Source organism: Rissa tridactyla, chromosome 7 (assembly GCF_028500815.1).
Source record: "Rissa tridactyla isolate bRisTri1 chromosome 7, bRisTri1.patW.cur.20221130, whole genome shotgun sequence".
NCBI classification, from domain to species: domain Eukaryota; kingdom Metazoa; phylum Chordata; class Aves; order Charadriiformes; family Laridae; genus Rissa; species Rissa tridactyla.
This window is the reverse complement of record NC_071472.1, coordinates 54630037-54652817: the sequence shown is the minus strand read 5'-3', so window position 1 is coordinate 54652817 and position 22781 is coordinate 54630037. Positions and strand designations below refer to the sequence as shown.

The 22781-nt window shown below is 44.7% G+C and overlaps 2 protein-coding genes across 13 annotated transcripts in view; one reads left to right on the top strand and one right to left on the bottom strand.

Annotated features, from left to right (window-relative positions):
• RFFL (ring finger and FYVE like domain containing E3 ubiquitin protein ligase) overlaps window positions 1-3238 on the top strand; it is a 33483-nt gene extending 30245 nt beyond the window's left edge. For all 9 annotated transcript variants that reach the window (XM_054208402.1, XM_054208406.1, XM_054208409.1 and 6 more), the window contains 2 exons: window positions 231-254; window positions 533-3238. In XM_054208402.1, coding sequence (XP_054064377.1) covers window positions 231-254; window positions 533-714 — 206 coding nt within the window. In that variant the 3' untranslated portion in view covers window positions 715-3238. The remainder of the gene's footprint in view (window positions 1-230; window positions 255-532) is intronic.
• An 827-nt stretch (window positions 3239-4065) lies between these two features.
• Window positions 4066-19773, bottom strand: LIG3 (DNA ligase 3). Of its 4 annotated transcripts, XM_054208398.1 has the most exons (21): window positions 19620-19772; window positions 18834-18933; window positions 18356-18737; window positions 17759-17896; window positions 16602-16799; window positions 16012-16163; window positions 15105-15271; window positions 14360-14437; window positions 14075-14243; window positions 13251-13406; window positions 12650-12781; window positions 11799-11878; window positions 11253-11340; window positions 10205-10282; window positions 9807-9930; window positions 9366-9508; window positions 8451-8525; window positions 7700-7846; window positions 6447-6621; window positions 5446-5537; window positions 4066-4620 (listed from the first exon to the last, which is right to left on the bottom strand). In XM_054208398.1, exons 2-21 carry the CDS (start codon window positions 18912-18914, stop codon window positions 4384-4386), a joined length of 2892 nt encoding a protein of 963 aa, XP_054064373.1. In that variant the 5' UTR covers window positions 18915-18933; window positions 19620-19772; the 3' UTR covers window positions 4066-4383. The 4 variants fall into 4 exon arrangements, with proteins under 4 accessions (XP_054064373.1, XP_054064374.1, XP_054064372.1 ...); XM_054208399.1 differs by lacking the exon at window positions 18834-18933 and having other exon boundaries at window positions 19620-19773; XM_054208397.1 differs by having other exon boundaries at window positions 18356-18933.
• Window positions 19774-22781: the final 3008 nt, after the last annotated feature.

Genomic DNA, 22781 nt, shown 5'->3' with positions numbered 1-22781 from the left:
CGTTGCTTATCTTTGTGAAGCGTTGACTATTGTGGAAGCTCAGTAACGGAGAGTTTCTATCCTGACCAGAGAATCAGCCTGAACCTCTGCATGGGGATCAGCAAAAAGCAGTTTTGTTTTAGTAACCTCCCTTCAGGGCTTTCATCTCCTGCTTAATAGTACCGCTCGAGTAAAATTTTTTTCCAGCTTCTCTTATTCTCACCAAATAACTTTCTTTTCTTATGTTGCAGTTTCTGACACTGACGATCAAACTGGTAAGTGACATTCTTAATGTTCCTTCAGTCGTCTCATCGCTAAGAATCTCAGTGGTATTTCTGTTTTCATGACATAGAAAATACTGTGTAAAAGCTAAAACGTTCTGCTGTTTGCCAGATGGAACAGATCTATCCACGGTAGTGTAGACAAGAGGGGAATTTTTTTCCAGACCTCCAGCGTGCTTTGGGAAGCCCTTCGATAAAGACAACTCTCAGATTGCACAAAAAGGATGTACCTTTCTTTCTCTCATGCAAACCGTGGTCTCCTTTTTGCTCAGGTGGTGCCGGGCTCCCTGGCGCGGAGGAAAACCTCTGCAAAATCTGCATGGACGCACCCATCGACTGTGTCCTGCTGGAATGCGGGCACATGGTCACTTGCACCAAGTGTGGGAAGCGGATGAGCGAATGTCCCATATGCCGGCAGTACGTGATACGGGCTGTCCACGTCTTCAAGTCCTAAGTGTGTGTGAGGAAGACTGGTGCCTTAAAGCCTCATCTGCTGTTAGAGGAACGGTCAAAATCGCTACGAATAGTTAGGTCAGAAATTAGCATACGGACCCCATTGGAAGCTGGGGAAGGATGAAGCCTGGGGAAAATTGTTCTTACTCAAGCCATGCCTGGCCGTGCTCTTCCCACTATCGTGCTTTACACCACAGTGCCTGGACTCCTCGGAGCTTACTGCCAGCAGCAGACACAGAAATCTTTAACAACCTACTGCCTAGAAGAACTGTATCCATTGGTGTGGGGGACAGATGGATGCTTGGCTTTCCACCACAAAGACCAGATCCAGAGGCTTTGTATTTTTGCCTGAATAATAATAATAATAAAAAAGTGGACTGGGGTCTCAAAAGGTGACATTTGTTTTGCTGCTTAGGCTATATACCAGGAACAACTTTCTTTTCAAAGATCACAGTTTTACTGTGCTTGTTTTTTTTTTTTTTTTTTTTTTAATTTAATGTTAAATTCTTATGCTTGCAGGACAGGCAGACTGCCTCTGATTTCCATTTGCAGAATAAGCGTAATTCTAGGCTAGTGCAATTGTGGAAAAATGTATAATTTTATTTGGAGATGGACTTCGTATTATTGAAAAATGTAAAGGGAGTGAGACTCTGAAATACAGCGCCTTACCTTGTGTGGTGGTGGTCTTCTGTTTACACGCCAGCGAGAGGGAGATTTCTAGTCTGACAGTTGTTGATTCCTTTGACTTCAAAGGCTTCCTTACAGTATATGCCAGCATCATTTTCAAACTGAACTGACTTCACTTGATTAAGGAGCTACGAATCTAAGGCTTGAGCCTTTTAAAGGGTTTAGCGTGGAAAACGAACAGCTAAAGAGTAGTAAGGATTCCATTGCTACACAATCATATTTAAGTACAGGTGACTTTTTCTTTTTAGAGGGGAGACATGAAAGAAAGCAAACTTTGTCTCCCTTGAATCAACAAGGTGAGTGACCATCACTGCAGGTGCTTCTGTGTGCTAATCAGCTTCCCTCTTATCCTCCCCTTTGCTCAGCTTCACAGTCCTGTTACGCTCCGGCTGCTTATCAAAAGCACAAAATTTATTTTGTGCTCTTTCTATGTGAGAGAGTGGATAAGAGATTCTGTGGTCTGATACATGACAATTGCAAGCCCTTACAGCTGTCCTCATTTGGAAGCCTTGTTGGAGAAAATTGTAAGGTGTATTTTTCCCTCAGTGGCCTCCTAGAATTCAGTCCGTTGGGCTGGTCAGAATCTTGATGCCTTAAGTTTGCAGCCACTGTGGGACTGTGTACTTCATTTGTAAAGCTGAGTACCTTCTGCTGCAGGTTTTTTCCTGTCTAGCTTTCCCCTTTATCAGGGGTGATGACTTAGTGGTCAAACTGAATCTCTGCACAGCTGCCAGCAGAGGAACAGCATAAAAACCCAAGTGTTCATTTACAGCTTCAGGAGTAGTGGAAGCGCAGTTACAGAAATGGACACCAAAGTCATCTGCTTTTGCAATACATGGTAATGTATGTTAACAGCAAATTAAAATTCTGTAATCTTTGACATGGAGTAGTGCGTGAGTAGCAGCTCCTCAACTGCCATGGAGGGGGGAGGCTCGTCTCTGCAAGCTGGAATGAAAAAAGCACTTAAGATGAAGAAATCTGTCAGGCAGTAGGCAGCAGAACCTCTGCACTATTGAGGTGGTCTCTCAACTCCATAAAAATGCAACAGCTGCTGAGGTTTATTGAACTAAAACTTCTGAGTTTTACCTCTTTCCCTGTTCGGGTTGTTCTCTAACGCAGCATGAGAAGAGTGCTGGTACAATTCAGTGCACCGTGTTAAATAAAAATTGCAGGTAAGCAGTAACTGTATTTACTCTTCAAGAGGTTCCCAGGGACCTCTTTAAGAGGTACAAGAATACCCATACAAAGTGTTGAACAGCCTCATTTAGTAAATTCACTGTGAAAATTCATGTTGTCATATTTTTCAATAAACTCAGGGCTGGGGGAATTTAACAGGAAGGAGATTATTCCCCTGTGGACAGATGTACTTTTACTTGTAGAGAGTAGGCTGATTTTCTACAGCAGATAAATCAGTTGCAGATCAATGCCTGAAATGTTAGGAATGAGAAGATGTACCCACCACAGGACTCAAATGTGCTTTCTGAAAGGAAGGCTCTTTTTTTCTCTTTTTTTTTTCCTCTTGACTACAGTGTTTCCCTTGCAAAAATGGATGCTCTCCTATGGATATGATTATTTTTAAAGGAAAAAATCAAAATCTGGAGGAAACTAATTAATGATCCAAAGGAATATAGTGATCTGAACTAATAAAAGAAACAAATATTTATGTGCTTTATGTACACTGTACATAATTTAAATATTTTAAAAGTTAATATTCTACTTGAAATGGCATGTTATTCTCTATTAAATCCTCTTGGTACTATAATGGTTAAAACTTACTAGTTTTGGTACAGAAGTTTGGTTTATAATTTTATAATAAAGTTGAAATGTGATTCAGTTAACCTTGTTTTCTGACTCCGTTGCCCACAGGCTCAGAGAAAGCAGAGATCCTACAGCTACTTCTGAACTTCATCCAGGAAAGGCTTGGGGTACCCAGTGCTTAAATACCATGAGAGGGTGGGGTACAAGTACAGAAGAGGTTGAAGGGAAAAAGTTAACTGAAAACACATAACGTTTTAGCAGTACAATCTTATCATTGTGGATATTACAAATTTACAATATGACTCTGTCCCCTTGAGACTAAGGGAAGCAGTAAAGCGGTCAGCTCACTTTTCATCATGTACCCATGCAGTTATTCAGCAAAACTATCTTGCAAATGCCATGTACGTAAGTTAAAACAAAGCCCTATTTCTAAAACCTATCTATCTTCCTTATTTCATTAATACTCGAGTACTTGCAATAGTTTTGAACAGCTTCAGATAATGAGGTGTCTCAACTATCCTAAAAGCTCCAGCTGGTGGAGTTCCTTTCTCAGCTTTTACTTGTTGAAACATGAACAGCAGAACACATGAGCAACGTATCCCATAAAACAAATGCTCCAAGAGGATGCTTGGATAACGCTACAGCAGTTGCTGTAATAGAAGCTTACTTGGTGTCCGAGTTTTCATGTGAAACCTCCAGCAGAGGTGTGAACTGCTGCTGGATACAGAGCTGTGCTGTATGTTAGAAGACAGGAAAGCAAAGTCAAACAGTAGGATGCGTGTCCTTCACGTAAATTGTAGCCATGCAGCAAAATTGTCCTGAAACTACAGGCAGTAGTTTCACCTATTTGGTGGTCTGGTTTCCTGCCCAGGCAAAGAATAACCTTTGGAAAATAAGTCCTGACAGCAAAGGAGAAACTGCTTCAGTTTTATTTCTTTATCTATAAAAATACCCAAACTTTAAAAACCCAAGGAGAATAAACCAGCACCTACATAAGTGCCATGGTCTACATTATGGGCAGAAAAATGGATTCAGCACTGACATTTCTTCAGAGACTTGTTTTAATTCATTCCGCATGGTTGCTATGGATCTTTCTAACTACCTCCGATGGACTTGGGATTTTATTTCTATCCATATCTCCACAGAGGAATCTCACCATTTCTCCCACCTACCTAGTTCTCTTCAGGGAATTCTTGTGTCAAGACCGGTCAGCTGCCCCATATTCCTAGCATGGGGCCACCAGTCTCCGTTTCCGGATGCATTCCCAGATCCAGTTGGGAGAAACGCGCTTAGCACCAGGATTCTCATCAATGTCCTCCCCTATAACATGCGTTGCTGAGGCTGTGTCAAACTCTGGCACAAGATCCCCATCATATGCTATAAAGTACCGCCGGATTTTGTCAAAGTCCTTCACAGAGGGCGACAGGTACAGCTTCACACCAGTGAATATGTCCAGCAGCGTCTGCATTTTGTGAAAGAGGATGAGAAGCACAGGTTGGTTAAAGACATTAGGTTGGTCTGGAAATTACACTAAATTCTTTGAGGCATGAACGAGTCCGTTCACCGTTCCCAAGGTTATCATTCTAATCCCACGCCTAATAACTGTAAATTGCTCTTTGGACCGCCATTAAATCATACACAAGAGCAACACCCATACAGTTCCTCTGGAAGCCAGATGTTACAGCTAAGCAGTGCTTCCCTAGCTAAGGGGAATTATTACCTCATTATTCCCCTTCGTGGTGATGCTGATGAGGTCCAGTAAACATGATCTTAATGTCTCTGCCTTTACAAGCTGATGCTTCTTAGGTAAAATAGAACATAACCGCCCTGGGACAGGGCTTGCTGTTTACATCAAAATAGCGACTCCAGGCTTATCAGGAAGCTATAGCTCAGTGATTCTTAATCCACTCCTACAATTTGCTGCCTAATGGGCTAGAAAGGACAGTTCTCTCCCTTTACAGCTCCCAACTCTTCCATACGCAACAGTTGGGAAGAGGAGCTGCGCAGCAATCACAGCACTTTGTGGAGCAGGACACTGGTGGTGGGTGAACGGAGTATTGGCCTTCAGCGTGACAAACCCAGTTATGTCAGCTGTGCAGACAGGCAAGAAGAGCTGCAGCCATCTGCTTCCTTTACAAGGGGGCTTGTTGCTGCTGTTTCTGCCTTTACATTTCATTTTAATTTAGGGTGCTGCTATAGGGAGATTTCAAAGGCTCTCCAGATGGAGGGTGAATGTGAACAGACAGTTGAAACTGCCTCAGCTTCCTTCCGCCCCAGCTCTCCGTACCTTTTTTCCATTGTCCTCCATCTCAGATGCTTTTCTCTTCTCCCCTCGTTTCTCCTCTGATTTTTGAGGGGATCCAACGACTGCTTTGCTCTCTAAAAACAAAAACTTGTCTCAATTTGTGCTCTCTGTCCAGATACTGGTTGTGTATTAAATTGGGGGAAACGATTGAAGATAGTAAAAGGGGAAAGTCGTTTCCCTTACCGTTTCTAGAAAACCCATGAGTTAGTAAGACAAATTTTTCTACTGCAGATGGCCCAGAGCATCTTCCTGCCTCATCTCCAGGATGTTGCTGTTCAAATTCCCTCCTTGCCGCCACCCCACTCCCTTTTTGAGACTGCTCAGAAATTTGCTTCACGTTATTCCCCAGTGACAAAGTGCTGGTGAAGCAAACTCATTTCACAGCTTTGCAATTTACTACCTGGAAATCCCCTCCATCCAGGTGCTCTATTTATATGCATGAATTTCATCCAAGTAAAATCAAATACTGGTTCATGGCCAAAAAAAGTCTAACCAAAGGGCATGTGATCTGCAGGAATGGAAGCAGCAGGTTTGCTGTTCTGACCAGTCTTGTATGTACTGCTAAGGACCTTTATCTAATAAGATTAAAAGGGATTGTAGGCCCAGAGAAATCACTCCAAAGTAGTTTTGGTAATAACAGTAACTGAGACTCTGCTAGGTTCAAGATACTTGATCTACACAGCATAAAATCTCTGAGAGCTTTTATAGTCTAAATGCCCAAGCACCAACCTAACCAGCATCATCAGCGCTGTCTCCGTCTTTTCTCAATCCCAGCACACCTCAGAGCTGTGACTGGTCAATCCATGGCCAACATAGGCCAAACAAAGAGTCTAAACAGCTTTGCCCATTAACCCTCATGTGCACATGAAAGCTGCCACGGGACCTTCGAGCATCTGATGGAAGGCAAAGATCCAAAGCTGACCTACCCCCCAAACGCAGAGGACACACCCTAAGGCTCCTCTCCCTGGAAAGCACCATCTTACCTTCTGGCTTCTGGGCTTTTGCAGGTGACTTGCTTGGGGGAGATTTAATAGCGCTGTGTGGTGTGGAAGACCTGGAGTTTCCCTCGTTCTCTCCACTGCTGCCAGCCGTGGACTCATCTTCCTCCCCAGCAGCGACGCTGAAATCAGCCTTCTCTTTGGAGAGCTGGTACAACTCCTGTCCCACCAGAAACAAAGCATTGCCTTTAGCCACAGTGAAGCTTCCAATACTAGAATGAGCTGTAATATATGGTCTGCTCTTGTTTCTCCCCTGAAGTGTTTGCTCATATGCTTTTTCTTCCTGCACCTTTTTGTAGCCATTTTCCTGTCAACTTTGATCAAGCTCTCTGCATTACACCCAGCTGCTTGGCATTAAGGGAAGCCATACAGGGAGGAAACAAAAGCCATATTTACATGATGTACTACAGAGCACGACAGACAAACTCTTCAGAGCCTGGCTCCCTGGGCTGAAAAAACGAACAATACCCATTGCTCGCTCGTGGAATAGTCTGTCTGAAGAGGGTACTTTACCTTTCTCTCCCCTACCTGCACCGGGAGCCAGAAAGGCTGCTGGACAGCAGGTGGGCTGAATCACTCCTTGCTTCGATGCCGTAACGAGCATTTACATCTGCTGCCAGTATCCCTGTAGGCAGCGTGAAGACAGCCCAAATGACAGTAACTAGACTGAGAACAGAGCTCATCAACAGCTGACTTACTGCTGGGGATGGCAGCAAGCCAACCGCTTTCTATCACTAAAGGAGGCGTAGAAACTGTGTGGGGTGGGTGCAGCCCCAGGGGTCCTGGCTGACTGCCATTTGGCCCCCGTGTCCTGGAACCGGGACAGGCTGCGCTCAGTCACTTCCCAGATGCCTCCCCTAATCTCAGCAATTAATGGGAGACCGAATGACCATAAACATTTAAGAGAACAGAGGTCACCTCTTTCAGGAAGGAAATTCCTCACCGCGAAGGCTGTTACAAGAGCTGATACAACTAGCTGCCAGCACAGACTTTCCTGAAAGTGCACAACACAACAGCTCAAGAGACTCGAGAGGCCCCACGAAAGAATAAGATTCACATCAAAATAATCCAGCAAGCAGCCTGAGCCTAGAATAAATGGAAAATGTAACATGCCATCATAGGTACCAGTCAGCGGGTATCTTCGCTACACACCCTGCGATAAGAATTTGTCTTTTTAAATACAGACTGTTGTCAGAACTTATTCTTGAACATGCTGCAGACATACTGCGTTAATTCACCTTAAGCTGCTGGAGGTTGGTGGCTGTCTTCCAGTCTTTGTCATCTCGAATGCGGGTGCAGCGAGGGAAGCGGATGGAGATCCCATCTGCAGTGTGGGCTTCGGCTTTAGAGAATTCAGCCCCTGTGATCTCCCACACTGGGGCTTTCTAAACACAGTATTGAGGAAGACACGTCACATTCCTGTCTTGTCTCAGGAACCAACTCTAATATATTTATGTTCCTCTACTTCTGCAACACCCCCCCTCCCCAGCCCAGCACACGGAGTTCCATATACACAAACTGACCTTTCTTGGTCACATTTATTAGAAAAACATCTAATTTTTACTTCAGCAAGTCAGAGATCCTCAACTAATACATAATGCCAATTTCTAAATATCACCTTTTTCTAACATATACATGGCACAAAGATACTGATAAATTTCATAAAACGATAGCAACTTCTGGGTTACAGTTGTGCTTCAGCTGTTTTAAGTCAGATTTTTCATGCCTCAAGTTTAAAGTAAGTTCACTTCTGGAAGGGATTTAATGCACAAGAATACTTCCCAGAAGTGCTGCAGGTATGATTTCTTCATGAAGCTCTTAGCCTCAAATGCACCTGCAAGATTCAGAGATAAAAACTTGTGCTTAATTTCCTGTTCCACGTATGAAAACTAACCTTGTAACAGAGACAATCTGTACACTTAAATGAAGTATAGTAGATTGCTATACCGGGGCTGGAAAACATAGTTAAATGACGATGACAGCACTTACCTTTGGATCCGGGACAATGAAGTCTGGGTAGTAGATTTTGTTAATTTTCAGCCACCTTGGAATTTTACTAGGATCCTATTAATTAAAAGCACAAAACCAAAATGATAGCCCTTGTGATCATATATGAACCTATTTCTACAAAAGAAGTTGCAGAAAGATAATCTAGAAGTAGTTTAGCTTATAGGTATTACATTGCCTTTGTATGGAATGAAACGTGCTTTAGCCTGCAGTGCAAGGTGCGCTGATCTGCAGCAGTTTCTCTTATCTAGAGGATCACAAAAATTATCTGTAGCACAGCTCTCAATTGCTGTCATTCTACATGTAAAACAATAACATCGTTGCTCCAATTGTGATTCACATAAAACTACCCGTTTTTTAAAGATTCTATAACCTTGATGCAAATGGTCTTCAGGATGTCAAGTAAATATTAAAATTCAGCTCTCTGTTTATTTGTCAAGCCTTGAAAAGTTAAGATTCCTCACCTAAACACATCACACACAAAAGGTCTTACCTCCACTACATCATGTTATCTAGCCACAAGTAAACAGTCTGAGTTGAGCATTTCTCACCCGCAGCCCCATCTAGTGACTGTCTTCACTAATCGCAGCGTGCCAGAAAAATGGTACTTGCTCTGCTCTTCCCAATAAAACTTTTGTCTTAGCAGGAAACAGATGGTGCCTGGCTTCCCACTCAGTGTCTGAGTCCAGATCTCAGGCAGTGCCTCATCTCAGGAGCTGGCTGCACCTGTATCTCATTTGCGTCAGAGCAGTTTATCTGCTTTAACTCTAATTGAGCCTCTATTCATTCCCAGTAGAGCACTTCAATTCTGCATTTAGCCACCACCTCAGCTGTAGTTCAGCAGGAAGCAGGTTCTACCAAAGCCCTTTGCTGAGCATTCCCTTGATTGCCTCTCACCTTGCTGATCTTCACCATATCCAGCTCTGTTTGCAGACGTGCCAAGGTGGCATCATCATGGCCACCAGAACACTTGGTCACAGTGCACCACTTCTCACTCTTGGGATCATAGCAACCCATGAGGAAGATGGACATCATCCCACCTGCAGGAGGGGAGAAGCAAAGTAATGAACCAAAACCCTTTTCCACCTTCAGCAATCACAGGGCTTTGGGCTTGTGATGGCTTCACAGCATCAGCTCCCACACACAGAGGCTTGCACTGCACCCCAGGCAGCTCTACACTGCCCGAGAGCCCAGCCCAAGACCTAAAGCGGGTCACTGCTACAGCCAGTCTCATTCCGGTAGGAGAACAAATGCTACAGGAGGCCAGGAACGGGGAAAAGCTTGAGTCTTCTGAACTGACAGATCTCTGACTGAAGGCAACGCCAGAGACTTACTTACCTTTACTGCCTTGTCCATAGAAAGCTCCCAGCACCACCAGGTCTGCTGTGTCAGCCATTGCACCCTCGTTTAAGTAGTCCTTTTTCACTTTCAGCCAGTGTCGTTTTCCTGGTTCATAATTACCCTGTGCAAAACAAGGCAAGAACCCCCAGTCAGAAAGGAGATCATCTGGTGGACAGCCACCCCCTCAAAAAGCCCTTGCTTTTATCCGGCTTAGTGGTACAAGAGCACAGCAGTGCTCAGATATATAAGGAGCAGTTTGGATTGGATGTCGGCATCGACAAGAACCCAGAGATGTTTGAAGGATGCTCAGCCTCGTGTGCTTCATCCGCAGACCTCTGTCTGTTGTTATTCCCCAATTCCCAGCATGCACCAGTGAAAAGTAACTGTGAACCTGCCTTTATGTCTTTCAACACCAGTCCTTCCAGTCCCTCACGGATGACTCGGGTGATCATATCTGCCAGATCTGAAGCTTTCTGAAAAGGAAAGGAATCACGGTTAGCTCAAGACTGTCGAAGGGCTGTGGTCTTCAGACTTCTATTTGTAGCAGTGATGCACCAAACCCAAAGCGACTGCAGAGAGATGAATGGTAATTTCCTAAGATAGTTTTCCAAGGAGACTACCATATTTGTTCTCTTTGCTGCACATCCTGTGACTAAACTGGGAATATGTCCCGAGAAGAGAAGGGTTTGTTTGTTAAAAAATACTCCTCAGAGATGAGGTAGCCACTCTGATTGTGTCCTGAGTATGTCCCATACGTACAAGATCAGATTTTCCTCAGCCAGCAGCGCCTGCTTACTCCTCTGTCCAACTGCTTTGGGACCTATGCCCTTTTCTTCTTCCCAAAATGTTTTTTCCGAATGTCCAAGCATTCTCCACCAAAACCAAGCTGCTACAGAAATCAGCAGCAGTGGGGAAAAGTAACAGGACACAGGGCTTGTGCATAACAATCCAAGGAAAAAACAAGTGTGCTGCTGTCTGAATGCAGTTTTTAGCACTCAGGATGTACCTGGGGCTGCGCGGCACTTCAAGTTGCCGGTTTGGGAACTGGAAGCAGTCTAGCTCCCTTCAATCACGCTTCGGTCTCCTCTACACAGCTCAGCATTACACAGACTAAGTTACACCAGGCTTTAGGCTGCTCCTAACAACGTCAAAGTTACAATGGCTACAAAGTCATTAAGAAGCCAAAAAAAAAGGATGTGCAAGTTAAGACTCTACTAAAGTGGCTGTAGCCGAGACAAGATGGGAGCAGAGGCACAGCCCTCTTGAACAACACTAGCTCAAGAAGTCTTGCACGCAGACCAGAAGGAGAATCGTTTTGACAGGCAGGGAATTGCCAGATTTGCAGCCTCAATCATAAAAAAGGCCACGCGGTAAAGGAGCACTGAAGTCTCCGGAGTGCAATCTAGGAGATCACCACGCATGCTATTTTAACGTTGAACTCACTGTGACGTGCTTCATCTCCGAGAAGAGGATGCGGTTGGGGATTTCAACCATGTTATCATGGAGAAACTTACGACGTTCACACAGAGGCCTAAACCAGGGTACGGATAATTAAGGACAAGCAAGCAATTTGAACATGAACATTGAGAAAAGCTATTTAAATAATTAAATGATTTATCCTACAGAGTTCAAGAAAGGGCAATCAATTCTTACTTTCCTCCGGGAAATAAGTTATAAAGTAGCAATTTTACATTAAGAGTGCATTTGGTTTCAGAAGATATAAGAGGATATAAGCTGGGCACTGAACAATGCTCAGTTCAGTTGAAATGCAGTTAATCCCAATATTTTGGAACTGCAGAGCAAAATGGAGCTCCATAGTGAAACTCCTTAGCACAGCAAGGATTTTCCCCGTGCTGTCTTGATTTTACAGGGGCAAATGGCCAGTCGTAACAGCCAATGTGCACTGCTCCCTCTGCTCTGGGAGCCTATTCCAGCAAGTTCATGCTGGGAAACCAGTCAGGCTACTCTCGCATTATGCCAGACACATACCTGTCCATCAGGCTGATGTCATTGAAATAGATGCAGTCAAACACAAACAAGCAAACGTTGGCGTCTTGGAAAGCAGCTTTCTGAAAGACAATGAAGACTGATTAAAAGAAATCTGCAGTCGTAGCAACCAGCGATATGGAGTTTTAGAAAAATAAAAGAAACAAAAGGATGTACTTTTATCTCCATAATATTTTAGTTATAATAAGCTTAGGCCTCTTCTAAAAGTATTCTGAGAATTAAGATTTAGACTGAATGTGTCAAAGCACAAACTAAGAAGATATAACATGTTAACTTCCAGGGAAATAACGTCACAAATATTAATGACTTCGGCCAAAGTAACATCCGCCACTACTGCTACAGCAAGCGTTCCAGAGACTTCAGATTAATGGCTACTTTAAGTTAAAGCACTTACAGGTTAATTTTCATTTTACTGTCCTCTTCCTCACCACCACTTAGTCTAGACATAAGCACTACATAATATTCATATGGACTAAATACTCTCTGCATCATTGGGGTCTTCTAGTCCACCATACATTGCTCAAGAAATGATAAGCAATAACAGAATTGCAAAATTTTCCAAGAGTTTTTTTAATATCTATCTAGAGCTGAAGTTTTCTTACTGTCCTGCTAAGCGAGATCAGGTTAATACCAAATCTACTGCACTAGGGCAGTACCTTTTCATTAATATCAGCCTTCTCGGGCTTATTTTTTCCCCAAATGCTCTAGCGAGCACCAGATCTCTTAAATTAGCCTGTTACAACAGGTCGCACACTGGTGCTTTAAAGTCAGCAGAATAACAGCTCCTCCAAGCACAACAAAGGATTTCTTAATATTTTTTTTTCTTTTTTTACCTTGTGCACACCAAGAGTCCCAAAAGGAAGTGGCTTGCCAGTTTTGTTGTCAATCAGAAGAACTTCTGAATCCAGGATCATACTTTGCCCACCAGGGAAAGCCTGGGGGATGAAGTCCTTAAAATGGGCTACCTTGGGGGGAAAAAAAAAGAAAAAAAGAAAAATACATCTACTGTCTGAAGAGAGGGACTCACTCCAATGCAGATGCTGTCTCCAGAAGCGTGTCTGAGACATGCGTAGGCATATCTGCACTAGCTTTACTTTCTGCTGTGCTACAGACAGCACATTCTACAAATAGAAAAGCGTGCCTTGAACAAATATAACTAAGTCAGTCATGCAACTGGCATCAAGCTTCACAAAAAGCAGTGCATAAAGAGAATTCTAAGGCAGGTAGCGTAACTTCAGTTTCAAGGTCTTGATGTCCACCAAAACTAATTGTTTACAATTCTAATAAGTGTTGCATTTCTAGGTTCCAGGTACCTACATAAATTAGAAAAAAGTCTACAACAGAAGGTATCTTCCCCCTGCCTACAGAAACTGTTGTGAAATTCAGTCGTGTTTATAGAGGAGCTGGCACAACAGAGAGTTTATAGGTGCTTACTTTATGTGGAAGAACAGGTTTGAGGCTTCTGCTGAAGTAGTTAAAATGATCTCCATTTTTATGGACCTGCACCCGCTCGCCATCATATTTGATCTCTGCATACATGCCATTTGGGCACTTCTTCATGGCATACTCAATGGACTTGCAGGCTTCAGCCTTAGAAAAGTGGAGAGAGGTAAGTTCCAAACACACTCAGATGAAATATTTAAAAATAAAGCTAAGCTTACCTAAGTTCATGAATGAACTATCAATTGCTTTATAGATCTTTTTGTCCAGGGTCTCTGATACCCAGTCCAAGTTTTCCTTTTCTTAATTACTCGTTTACTTACAATCATCTGCATATGTCCACATAATTACAGCTTTTCAGTGCTTATCTCCTCCAAAAACTTAAAGGTGCAAGTACTGTGCCTTTTGCAGGAATATGCTTAGCTCAGAAGTAAATATTTAACTCTGATGAGTTCAAACAAAACCCAAAACTTATTTGAATCTCTAATCCAATGGAAAGCTTATGCCATTTACAGAGAAAGGATCAGCTTCTGGAATGACAGCAAACAAGTCACTTCTGGACTGAAAGCAAGTCAAGATTTTAGCTTCTGGAGCAGCACTGATGGTGCAAGCACTGAGTACATTCAATGCTGGCCTCTTGGTAGAAAACACTTTCTAAAATGGCACTAAACATAAAAATCAGCTCTGCACACTCTATTAGCTTATACTACATGCAGTCACTTCTCTGTCTACTGATTCTTAAAGGTGAGGGTCTCTGACGGTACATATGAGAACTCTTGCTCGGCTGAAGGTTACTGCTGCAGGGGAGCCAACATTACCAGCATGGGCTGAACGGGGGTCATCAGGGAGGCCTGCACACTGAGGGTTCGCTTCAGACCTGGCATCTTCTCGGCCTCCTGCTGGTTCTTCAGGACTCGCTCTACCACATCCTGGAGGTTGCGTGATGCTTTGAACGCCTCGTAAGCATTGGGATCCAAAGCATCCAGCCTTCAACAAATTGAGGAGAGGAAGGAAACATGGATCAACCTCAAGGTCTGCTGCTCCTGGCTTATGAGGCTAACGCCCACTTCAGGTTTTGTCTCACAATGAAAGACAAGACTTACACATGCTTTGCTCCAGCGTTCATTTTCAAGTCATGCTTAATTAGCCTGATGATGCATTTCAGGTCATTGCCCGTACACCTGAAGCGCGAGAGAAGATTCAGAAATGGTAGACATTTAACTGAACTACTTTCCAGATGAAAAAAAACTGATCCAGGCCTCCAAAAAAAGGTCCTCCCCTTCTGTACGGTTTAAACTCAAATTAGGACACGTGTTACTAGTGACATCTCAGAGGCACAAGAGAATATCCAAAAGGCTTTTTAGCATCTCTATGTTTGAATGCCAATATGAATTCTGCCTCAGTGTCGATATACCTTCCAAAATTCACTTAACGCATCAAGAGTAGATGATAGTAACATCCTCAGCCTCAGATCAACAGAAACTGAGCCAGATCAAGAGTCCTCAACATTTCCAAATGGCGCACAGACTTTTCCCACCATACCCAAGAACAGTAACTTAATTAACAGCTAAGTACCATTAAGGTACTTCTGTAAGCCACTTGCTTAGTACTGACTGAAGCGTCTTGACAGGCAGGGATGAAATTCTCAGTCATGAACAAGAGCCATACATGTTCTCCATTGCTAGTCAGCAATCAAGGTGTCTTAATCAAACCACTAATAGCGGCTTACAGATGTTAAGTTTAGTCTCTGTGGCTTATGATTAGTTTTTCACCTATTCCAGCTTGTGATATATAGATAACAACTCCTAGTTTCAGGGTAAACTTTCGGAGGCCGATTGCTTTCCTTACCTGCGAGTGATATGTTGCAGCACACTTTGCTGGTCATCTTCCTTAGTCAGCTTTGATAGCTGGATTAGGAATTCATCTACCTCTTGGATGGTCAGGAGACTTTTGGCTGCTGGAGGACAAGACTTGCTCTGTTCAAAGAAGAGGCGTATGGTCTCGGAAACATCTCCCTGTCTCCAAAAACAAAATACAGGTGTGGATCAGAGCAATGGCTAGAGAATGGGGATGCCGCTGGGGATTCAACATGGTTCCAATAAGTAGGATTAAGTACAGGAACTATGCTGGGATTGCATAAAGAAATTGGAATCAAACATAAGAAAAAAGCTGCCACAAAGAATAAAGCTTCTCAGAGGGTTCATTTGCAAAAAAAGGTAAGAGTACCAATATCATCTCATTGCTCCATTTTTCACTGCTGCAGCATCACAGACCCTTTATTTCCTCAGGATGAATCCACTTGTAAATCCAAGGATCTGAAACAGTCTAGTGACATCACTAAACAGCAGTATATACCAAGGCAATAAACAGAGGTGAAAGAATTAGCTTCGTTATCTAATTCACCTGTTTGTTCCATCTTGCTATGAATCAGAAGTGTGCACTGCCAATTATCAACTCCTATGCACAGGAATTAAATGCACACATGTGAGCACCTGCCAAGTGCACAAGTTTTGCAGGTGAATTCATATCTTGCTTTCTGTTCAAACATTGTTTTCTAAAGGTTCCAGATGGCAGGAGCGCTATAAGAACTGCTAAAGTAAAAAAGAATAAAAAAATAAAAAAAAAAATCACCAACTCCCATTCTAAAAGTCAAGCTAACATTCTTTCAAATAGGAGTAAAGAAAAACAAATTTACAGAATTTCCATACCCAGGGACTGAACAGCAGAAATTAAGACAACTGCTGTCTGTGCTCACCTGCTCCAGGTCCCGGATCATTTCTTCTTGGTTGCAGTTAAAAATCCTACTAAACAGCTTTACGATCTGCTTATCGTTCAAGTTGTAAACAATTTTAATGACGCCTGGTAAGAGCAGCTTAATGGTCAGGTATACATCACCATGAAAACCATCTGGAAAAAAAAGCACAGACCATTAGAAAGTATCACAATTTATTTTCACGTACCGGCTCTGGCTGTTTGTGCCCATTAGCGCGACCCTGGGGGAAAAAAAAAAAACCCGCAGCTGGGGCTTCCTCTTTCCACCATGCTGCTCTGCTTCACATGAAGGGAGATTTCTTAGGGCAAACACCCACAATCGTCCTCCAAATCTAATCTCAACACTAAGGCTGGTGGCACCTACAAGCATTCCCCACAATCCCAGACTAAGATATTCTTACCTGAATTTGTTATTTAAATAAACAGCTCGCTTTGCAAACATTATCTCCATAGTTCAGAAATCATCACAGCACACAGCAATCACATTTTATTTCACCCTTGCTTTTGAAATACTACTTTGATGTGTTTTTGAGAGGGCTTTCATATGATGAGAATGCGAAGCAGGAATCATACCTCCTCCAGATCCCTTCTTCAGAAAATCCTGGATGATTTGCGTTTTCACGTTATAGCTGGGCTTTTCAGCAACCATGGCACAAAGCTTCCTGAACTCTCGCAGCAAGCAGTCTTTATGTTTCGGATCACATTTTTTTGCAGATAGGCTAGACTTGTGGTCAGAGTTTGCAGAGACATCTTCTGAATTCTTTGGCTTTGCTGCATCAAGGACATAAGAAATTGCTTTTTTTAACAAGTACAATATGGTGCAGCTTTTGAAGTTGACACTACTTCTGCTTGGCAAGCTGAAAAGAACAATCCCAGTATGCTGGCAAAGCTTCAGAACTGGATAATGATGTGTGCTATGCCAAAATTTGTGACTTTAAGTTTTAATTACCATTAAAAAAATTCTAAACTATTTTTTCATTAGTTTTGCTCTTTCCAGTACGGCAGAATTTTCTGGACCTTAATTCTACCAGACAAATATGATTAAACCTTGGTGAAAAGGAATTCCTGCTGGCAGATGCTTCTGTTTTATTTCTACTTTGTAGGCCTTTGCCGTTCACAGCAAGATGTTTTCCTAAGGTCATTTTTAAGATGGGGGAAAAACATCCCCATCCCCTCTTCTCTCATAACATTAACATCCCTACACATTCTCATCTCTTTGTCTGTGCATGTGCTCTGGGTGGTTCAGAGCTACAGGTCTGTGTCAGGTCAGTCAGAGCCCGCACGCTGACTGTCCTGCTGGCGGCTCTTTCTCAGGACAAGCTGATGAGGACTAACCGTTTTCCCTTCCATGAACACTGCAACCGGGAATCCCTCACTGCCAGGTTTTTTTACAGATTTTTGACCTCCACATGGGATATCGTTACTCTATACCTTCATAGTTTGATTAAAATTGGCCAATGGACTAAGGCAGTAGTAGAGCCAGCCTGACAATGTGGGTTACTGCATAAACTTTGCTTCCTCGGGAACACTAGAAACTCAAACATCACTTCTTTCAAGACCAACAGCTTAAGACAGCACTAACAGTTTTTGGCAAACCAGATTTAAAAAAAAGCAATTAAAACTAAACCATCTTCTAAAGATAAAAAAATACTGATCTGAGCCAAGTTTTGACACCTCTGATGTTGTATTAGAAGAGAAGAGTTTGCCAGAATCAGTTTCTTTAGTCCTACCTGTGAAGCCAGAGAACTTCTTTGGTGATGGAGTGATGAGAGCTAACGGATCTTTTGTAGTTAGTTGTCCTGTGGCAGTGAGTTTAGCTTGGACTATCACTTTTTTCTTCGGTGTACTTGCAGCCTTGGAATTAGCTTCTGTAAAACAGCAAGGTTCAAACCAGCAGTGAGAAATAATCACATACATTCCTCATCATATTATGTTAAGATACACTTAACAGAACTGGGGGCGGAGGAAAAAAATTAAAGAACATTTTTCAGATATCAGAAGTTAAAAGACTACATAATTTAGTAAAGATCATGGAAAAAAAGGTGAAAATGGAAAATAACTGATGCTTCCTCCTGGGATTTATCTGCCCAGGTCTGCACGTGAATTAAATCACCTAGACCTTCTCCATAATCAGTTGTGACAAATGAATTAAGAAGTGCTATTGTAGAAGTGACTACTTCTTCTCTCTCCTATAGAGCTGAGACACAGATTTGAGCAACGCTACCCACTTTGTCACTAGCTGATACTAATACATCAGTGAGGATTTCGCAGTAAAGGCATGGCTGTGTGACAATCAGAAGGGCCCCAGGTGCTGTCTTGTGTCTCACCTGAGATGTGCTTGTTGATTAAGTCTTTCTCCGCATCTTGTAGCTCTTCCCATCCTTCCAAGTCTGTGATGTCTTCGATTTTCTTGGTGGTGGCCCTGGCCTTATCTAACTTCTCAAACATGCACTTCACATGGTACCACTCCTTCATGTCCCCACCAGACTCCGTGAAAGGATTGGGAACAATCTTTCCAATGCGCACCATTCCTTTCACGATCTTCTCCTTGCACTTCTTGCAGCCTGCTGTGCCACGCTTGGCATAGTCTACGCAGTATCTCTGTTCTGCCATGTCCTCTGCAGCTGTGCAAGCTTGGCGAAGCCAAGCGTTCAAAAGCACGGAGAAGTGGAAAATCCCAGCACCACCACCTTGGTTTCCGCCTGTGGACTGGAGAGATACACGCCGTAACAGCAGCTGGTACCAGTAATTGGGGCTGGCCCCAGGGAGGCCAAGGCAGCAAAGGTAGGGTCTTGGCAAGGAGACCTGTGTATGGGGGGAGAATAGTCCTGTGCCCCTGCTGAGTGCTCGGGCAGCTTGTGACAGTGTCCTGCTGCCTGTGGGCATCTAGCCTTCTCCGTGCATGCTGCAAGCGAGAGAAGAGACACTGAGCCACCCTGGCCGCCTGTGGGCCCTGTGCTTTATGCCTGGTGTGGGATGCGGAGCCTCTCAGAGCCCTCAATCCTCACCCCTCTCTCTCAGGCCTGCCCCACAGCTGTCTCCCCATCTGAGACCCAGTTGTCATACAATCACAGAATCATCTAAATTGGAAGGAACTTTTAAGATCATCGAGTCCAACCATTAACTGACACTGCCAAAGCCACCACTACCCCGTGTCCCTCAGCACCACGTCTGCCCGTCTGTTAAATCCCTCCAGGGATGGCAACTCCACCACTGCCCTGGGCAGCCTCTTCCAATGCTCGACAACCCTTTCAGTGAAAAAATTTTTCCTAATATCCATTCTAAACCTCCCCATGTGCAACTTGAGGCGGTTTCCTCTTGTCCTATCGCTTGTTCCTTGGGAGAAGAGACCGACTCCCCCCCTCAAGGGCCTCCATCGCCCCCTGAGCCTGCCCCACAGGCCCCGATCCTCCATACGCCCCTAGCCCAGCCCTCTCCTCGTCCTCAAGCCCCCCAGCCCCTTCTCCCCTCACACAGGAGCCCCGGCCCACCTCAGCCCGCCCTAAGGCCGCTTTCCCGCCCTGCCCCCGCCGGCCCAACCGCCGTCTCCCACCGCCCCCGCCCTGCCCACCGCCGAGGGGAAGGGCTCACCGAGATCCTCAAGGCGCCGCCATCCCGCCCTCACCCCCCTCCGGCGGGCGCCACCTCCTCCAGCCCTCGCCCTAGGCCAGAGCCGCCGCCACCGCCGTGCCTGTACCGGCGGCCCCGCGGGCTTCCGTAGGGCCCTCCGCACGCGCACCGCGACGCGCCCCGCCTCTTCCGCCCGAGAGTGGCGCCCAGTTGGCCCCGCCTCCCGCGCGGCCCTCGCCGCGCCCCTCCGCCAGCAGGCCCCGCCCCGCCGCACGCGGGCGTGCGCGAGCGTTTTCCCGCCTTGCGCGCGGCTGAGGCGATGTAGCGTCACCCGCCGTCCTGGGCCGTTGTCCGGTAGCGCTGTGCCGTGCGTATCCCGGTCTGAGGGGGTGGCCTCCTCCCCGCCTCCAAAATGGGTCCTCCGAGAGCACTGCGCCGTGTGGGTACAGGTCTGAGGCAATGCCCTGCCCCTTACTTCACCACATGGGCCCTCCAAGAGTGCTGTGTCGTGTCGGTGCAGGTCTGAGGCGCTGTTGTATTGCCCGGGCCTTCAGATTGCAGTATTCGTGCAGGGCTGAGCTACTGCCCAATCCCCAGCCTCAGGAAATTGGCCTTTAAGAGTGCCAGGTCTTGAGTTCATGTAGGTTCGAGGTGCTGTGATGTAACCTAGCCTTCAAAATGGGCCCTCCAGGAGTGCTACGCTGTACCTGCACAGGCCTGAAGCGCTGTACTATCACCTCACCTGAAATGGTCCCTCCAAGACCCCTACGCTGTGTTCGTGTGGGCCTGAGGTGCTGCCCTATACTTGGCCTCCCAGCACAGGCCATCCAAGAGCACTCTCCTGTGTTTGGCAGGCCCTGAGGTGCTGCTGTATCACCCCCAGCTCGCTGAAAACAGCCCTTCATCCCAGTACACATGGGCACATGCCTGCATTCCAGCTCTTCGGTCTCTGGTGGTAGCCCCTGTCCCTGTTTCTCTGATGAAACTGCTGTTAAGCTGTGCCAGCAGGCCACTGAGGAAGCTGGAGTGGATGCTGTACATAAAAACAACAGAGTTCCTGCCTTCATTCAGGAAAAAGATGCTGTGTAGGTTGTCATGGCCTGGCTGTCTGTGCTGTGCTATACCTCAAAGGCAGAGTAGGAGGCATAGGGTACAGAATTTGCTTCACCAGAGATGTATCCGTCTTTTGCTGGCCTCCAGCTAGTTGCAAGGTGAGCTGCAGGCAGTCTTCTCAGCACACCAAACTCCAGCTACACAAACCACACTATTTGGAGCTGTGGATGAGTATAACGGCTGCGTCTGGTCACACAACTGGGATGAAGTCCATGAGATAAGCATTTCTGATCAATAGGATCTGGCTATAAAGCAGTCGGTCTGCATTACTTCGCGATACTTTACATTGCAATACTTTGCTCTCGGACAATGTGTTCAGTCTGTGATCTCAGAATAGAAACCTTCCTGTCCCTCATGGCCCAGAAGTGGTGGAAACCCCAAAACAAACGAAAGAAACAAGCTACCCCAACCAAATCCAACTGGGGTATTGAATCGCGGAAGAGGAACTGCAGAAGGATTCAGGGGGTTCACAAAGGACTTCTCGATTGCTATTGACTTTATGTGTAAGGCAGCCAGACCAGCACTATGCTCCAGTTTTAAAATGCTGAACCAAAAGGCTGTATGCATTCAGCTCCAAGACCATGCATTTGACAGACCTGGATGAAAGGTATGTGTGCGAGTTTAATGCGGTTAAATTTTCAATCATTTAAATTGCTTTGAAAAAGATGTACAATTGACAAATTATTTACAGAACCAGCAGTGACTGGTGCAACAGTTTGCATTAATGCTGACATCTTATACGGGAGTAAAATTACAAAGCTCAGGAAAAGATATGGTGGGTACGTTGTTCAGAGAGAGCACAGTGCAGTGTTCACAGCATCCTGTTTGGTGAGATCTCTCACTCATTGTGTGTTTTACCTGGTAAAAGAGATGGAAAGATAATCTCAAGGGCTGACACTCACTGCAGTACATCGTTATTGGATTTAAATAAGGCAGCTGAGCATCCTCTCAGCGGTACGATTCGCTTCCCTAACTTTTACTGTTTAGAAGTCAGCAACACGATCTAAAGTAGGCTGTGTCTATAATCAGCAGAGGGACCTGCAGAGGGCATTTCAGAGGCTTGAGTTAGGGTGAGATGAATTGTCTTCTGGCTCTTTTCAGTCTGGAGGGTGTTCAGATGGCAGCATGGACAGGTAAGTGAAGTAGGAAGGCTCCCCTCCGGAGAGTCATGCTGAGACTGGAGACTGATGACCTGACCCGTGATGAAACGCAGTATGCACAGGCAGGTGGCAGAACACTGCCGGGAGAAAGTGCGAATTTCCGATTAATTTCTTCAGCGGGAAACAGACCAACTGATGTTTGGTTGCTGTTTTTGAAAGGCCTGGGAATAACAGCAGCAAAGCTGGGGCAGTCCTAATTCCATCTCTCTTCCTCTGGAGCAATGTAGCTGAAGACTCTTCAGCCAGCAGCATTAATTTTGCTGTTATTCCACTGTGGCCCCAAAGGAATGGGTAGAAAGTTAAAACTATGTATCTTCTGAGCTTTTTGTGGCTAACAGGTCTGAAATGACAATAGGAAGTGATAGGAAAGTTTCAACTGGCATTGGCCTTGAAGGCCCCTGATTTTGGCCACGACTCTTAAGTTTTCCACATCAGCACTTTCTTCCCCTGAAGTTGCAATGTGCATCTACTGTTCTTATTCTGAGTGGGAAAGTATGTTTGCAAGGGGAGGAATAAAAATTATTTCAGATTTTACAGTCTTATTTGAATAAACTCCTCCAACTCCCACTTTGGCCAAGATGTACCTTTAAACAGCTGTGACTAAAGCAATATATCCAGTGAGCGTTTTTCCACAAAACTACAGGACGCTGAGTTCACAGAAAGCTGAGAGAAAACTAGGAGACAAATCACTGGTGTTTCTCAAAGGATCAGGGAGGAATCACTGCTGGTGTCTCTCTTAGTAGCTAATGCTGTAATTGCTGAAGTGAGCCTCTTAACATAATGCTCTCTCTGTGTAAAAGTCATCAATGATGGACTAGCAGAGATGCCCCTAGGAAAGCAGAGCTCTGTTTTAAGTAGTTTATTCCACTAATACAGGGAAGATAATGCCCCAAAAAAGTCAGATTTAAAG

Coding starts and splice junctions, on each gene's coding strand:
- LIG3 (XM_054208397.1), bottom strand. CDS start 18,914: ATGCCCACAGGCAGCAGGACACTGTCACAAGCTGCCCGAGCACTCAGC. Junction 16,800..17,758: donor GAAGTTCTCTGGCTTCACAG/GTAGGACTAAAG, acceptor TCCTTGATGCAG/CAAAGCCAAAGAATTCAGAA. Junction 11,879..12,649: donor GGACTCTTGGTGTGCACAAG/GTAAAAAAAGAA, acceptor ATTGTCTTTCAG/AAAGCTGCTTTCCAAGACGC.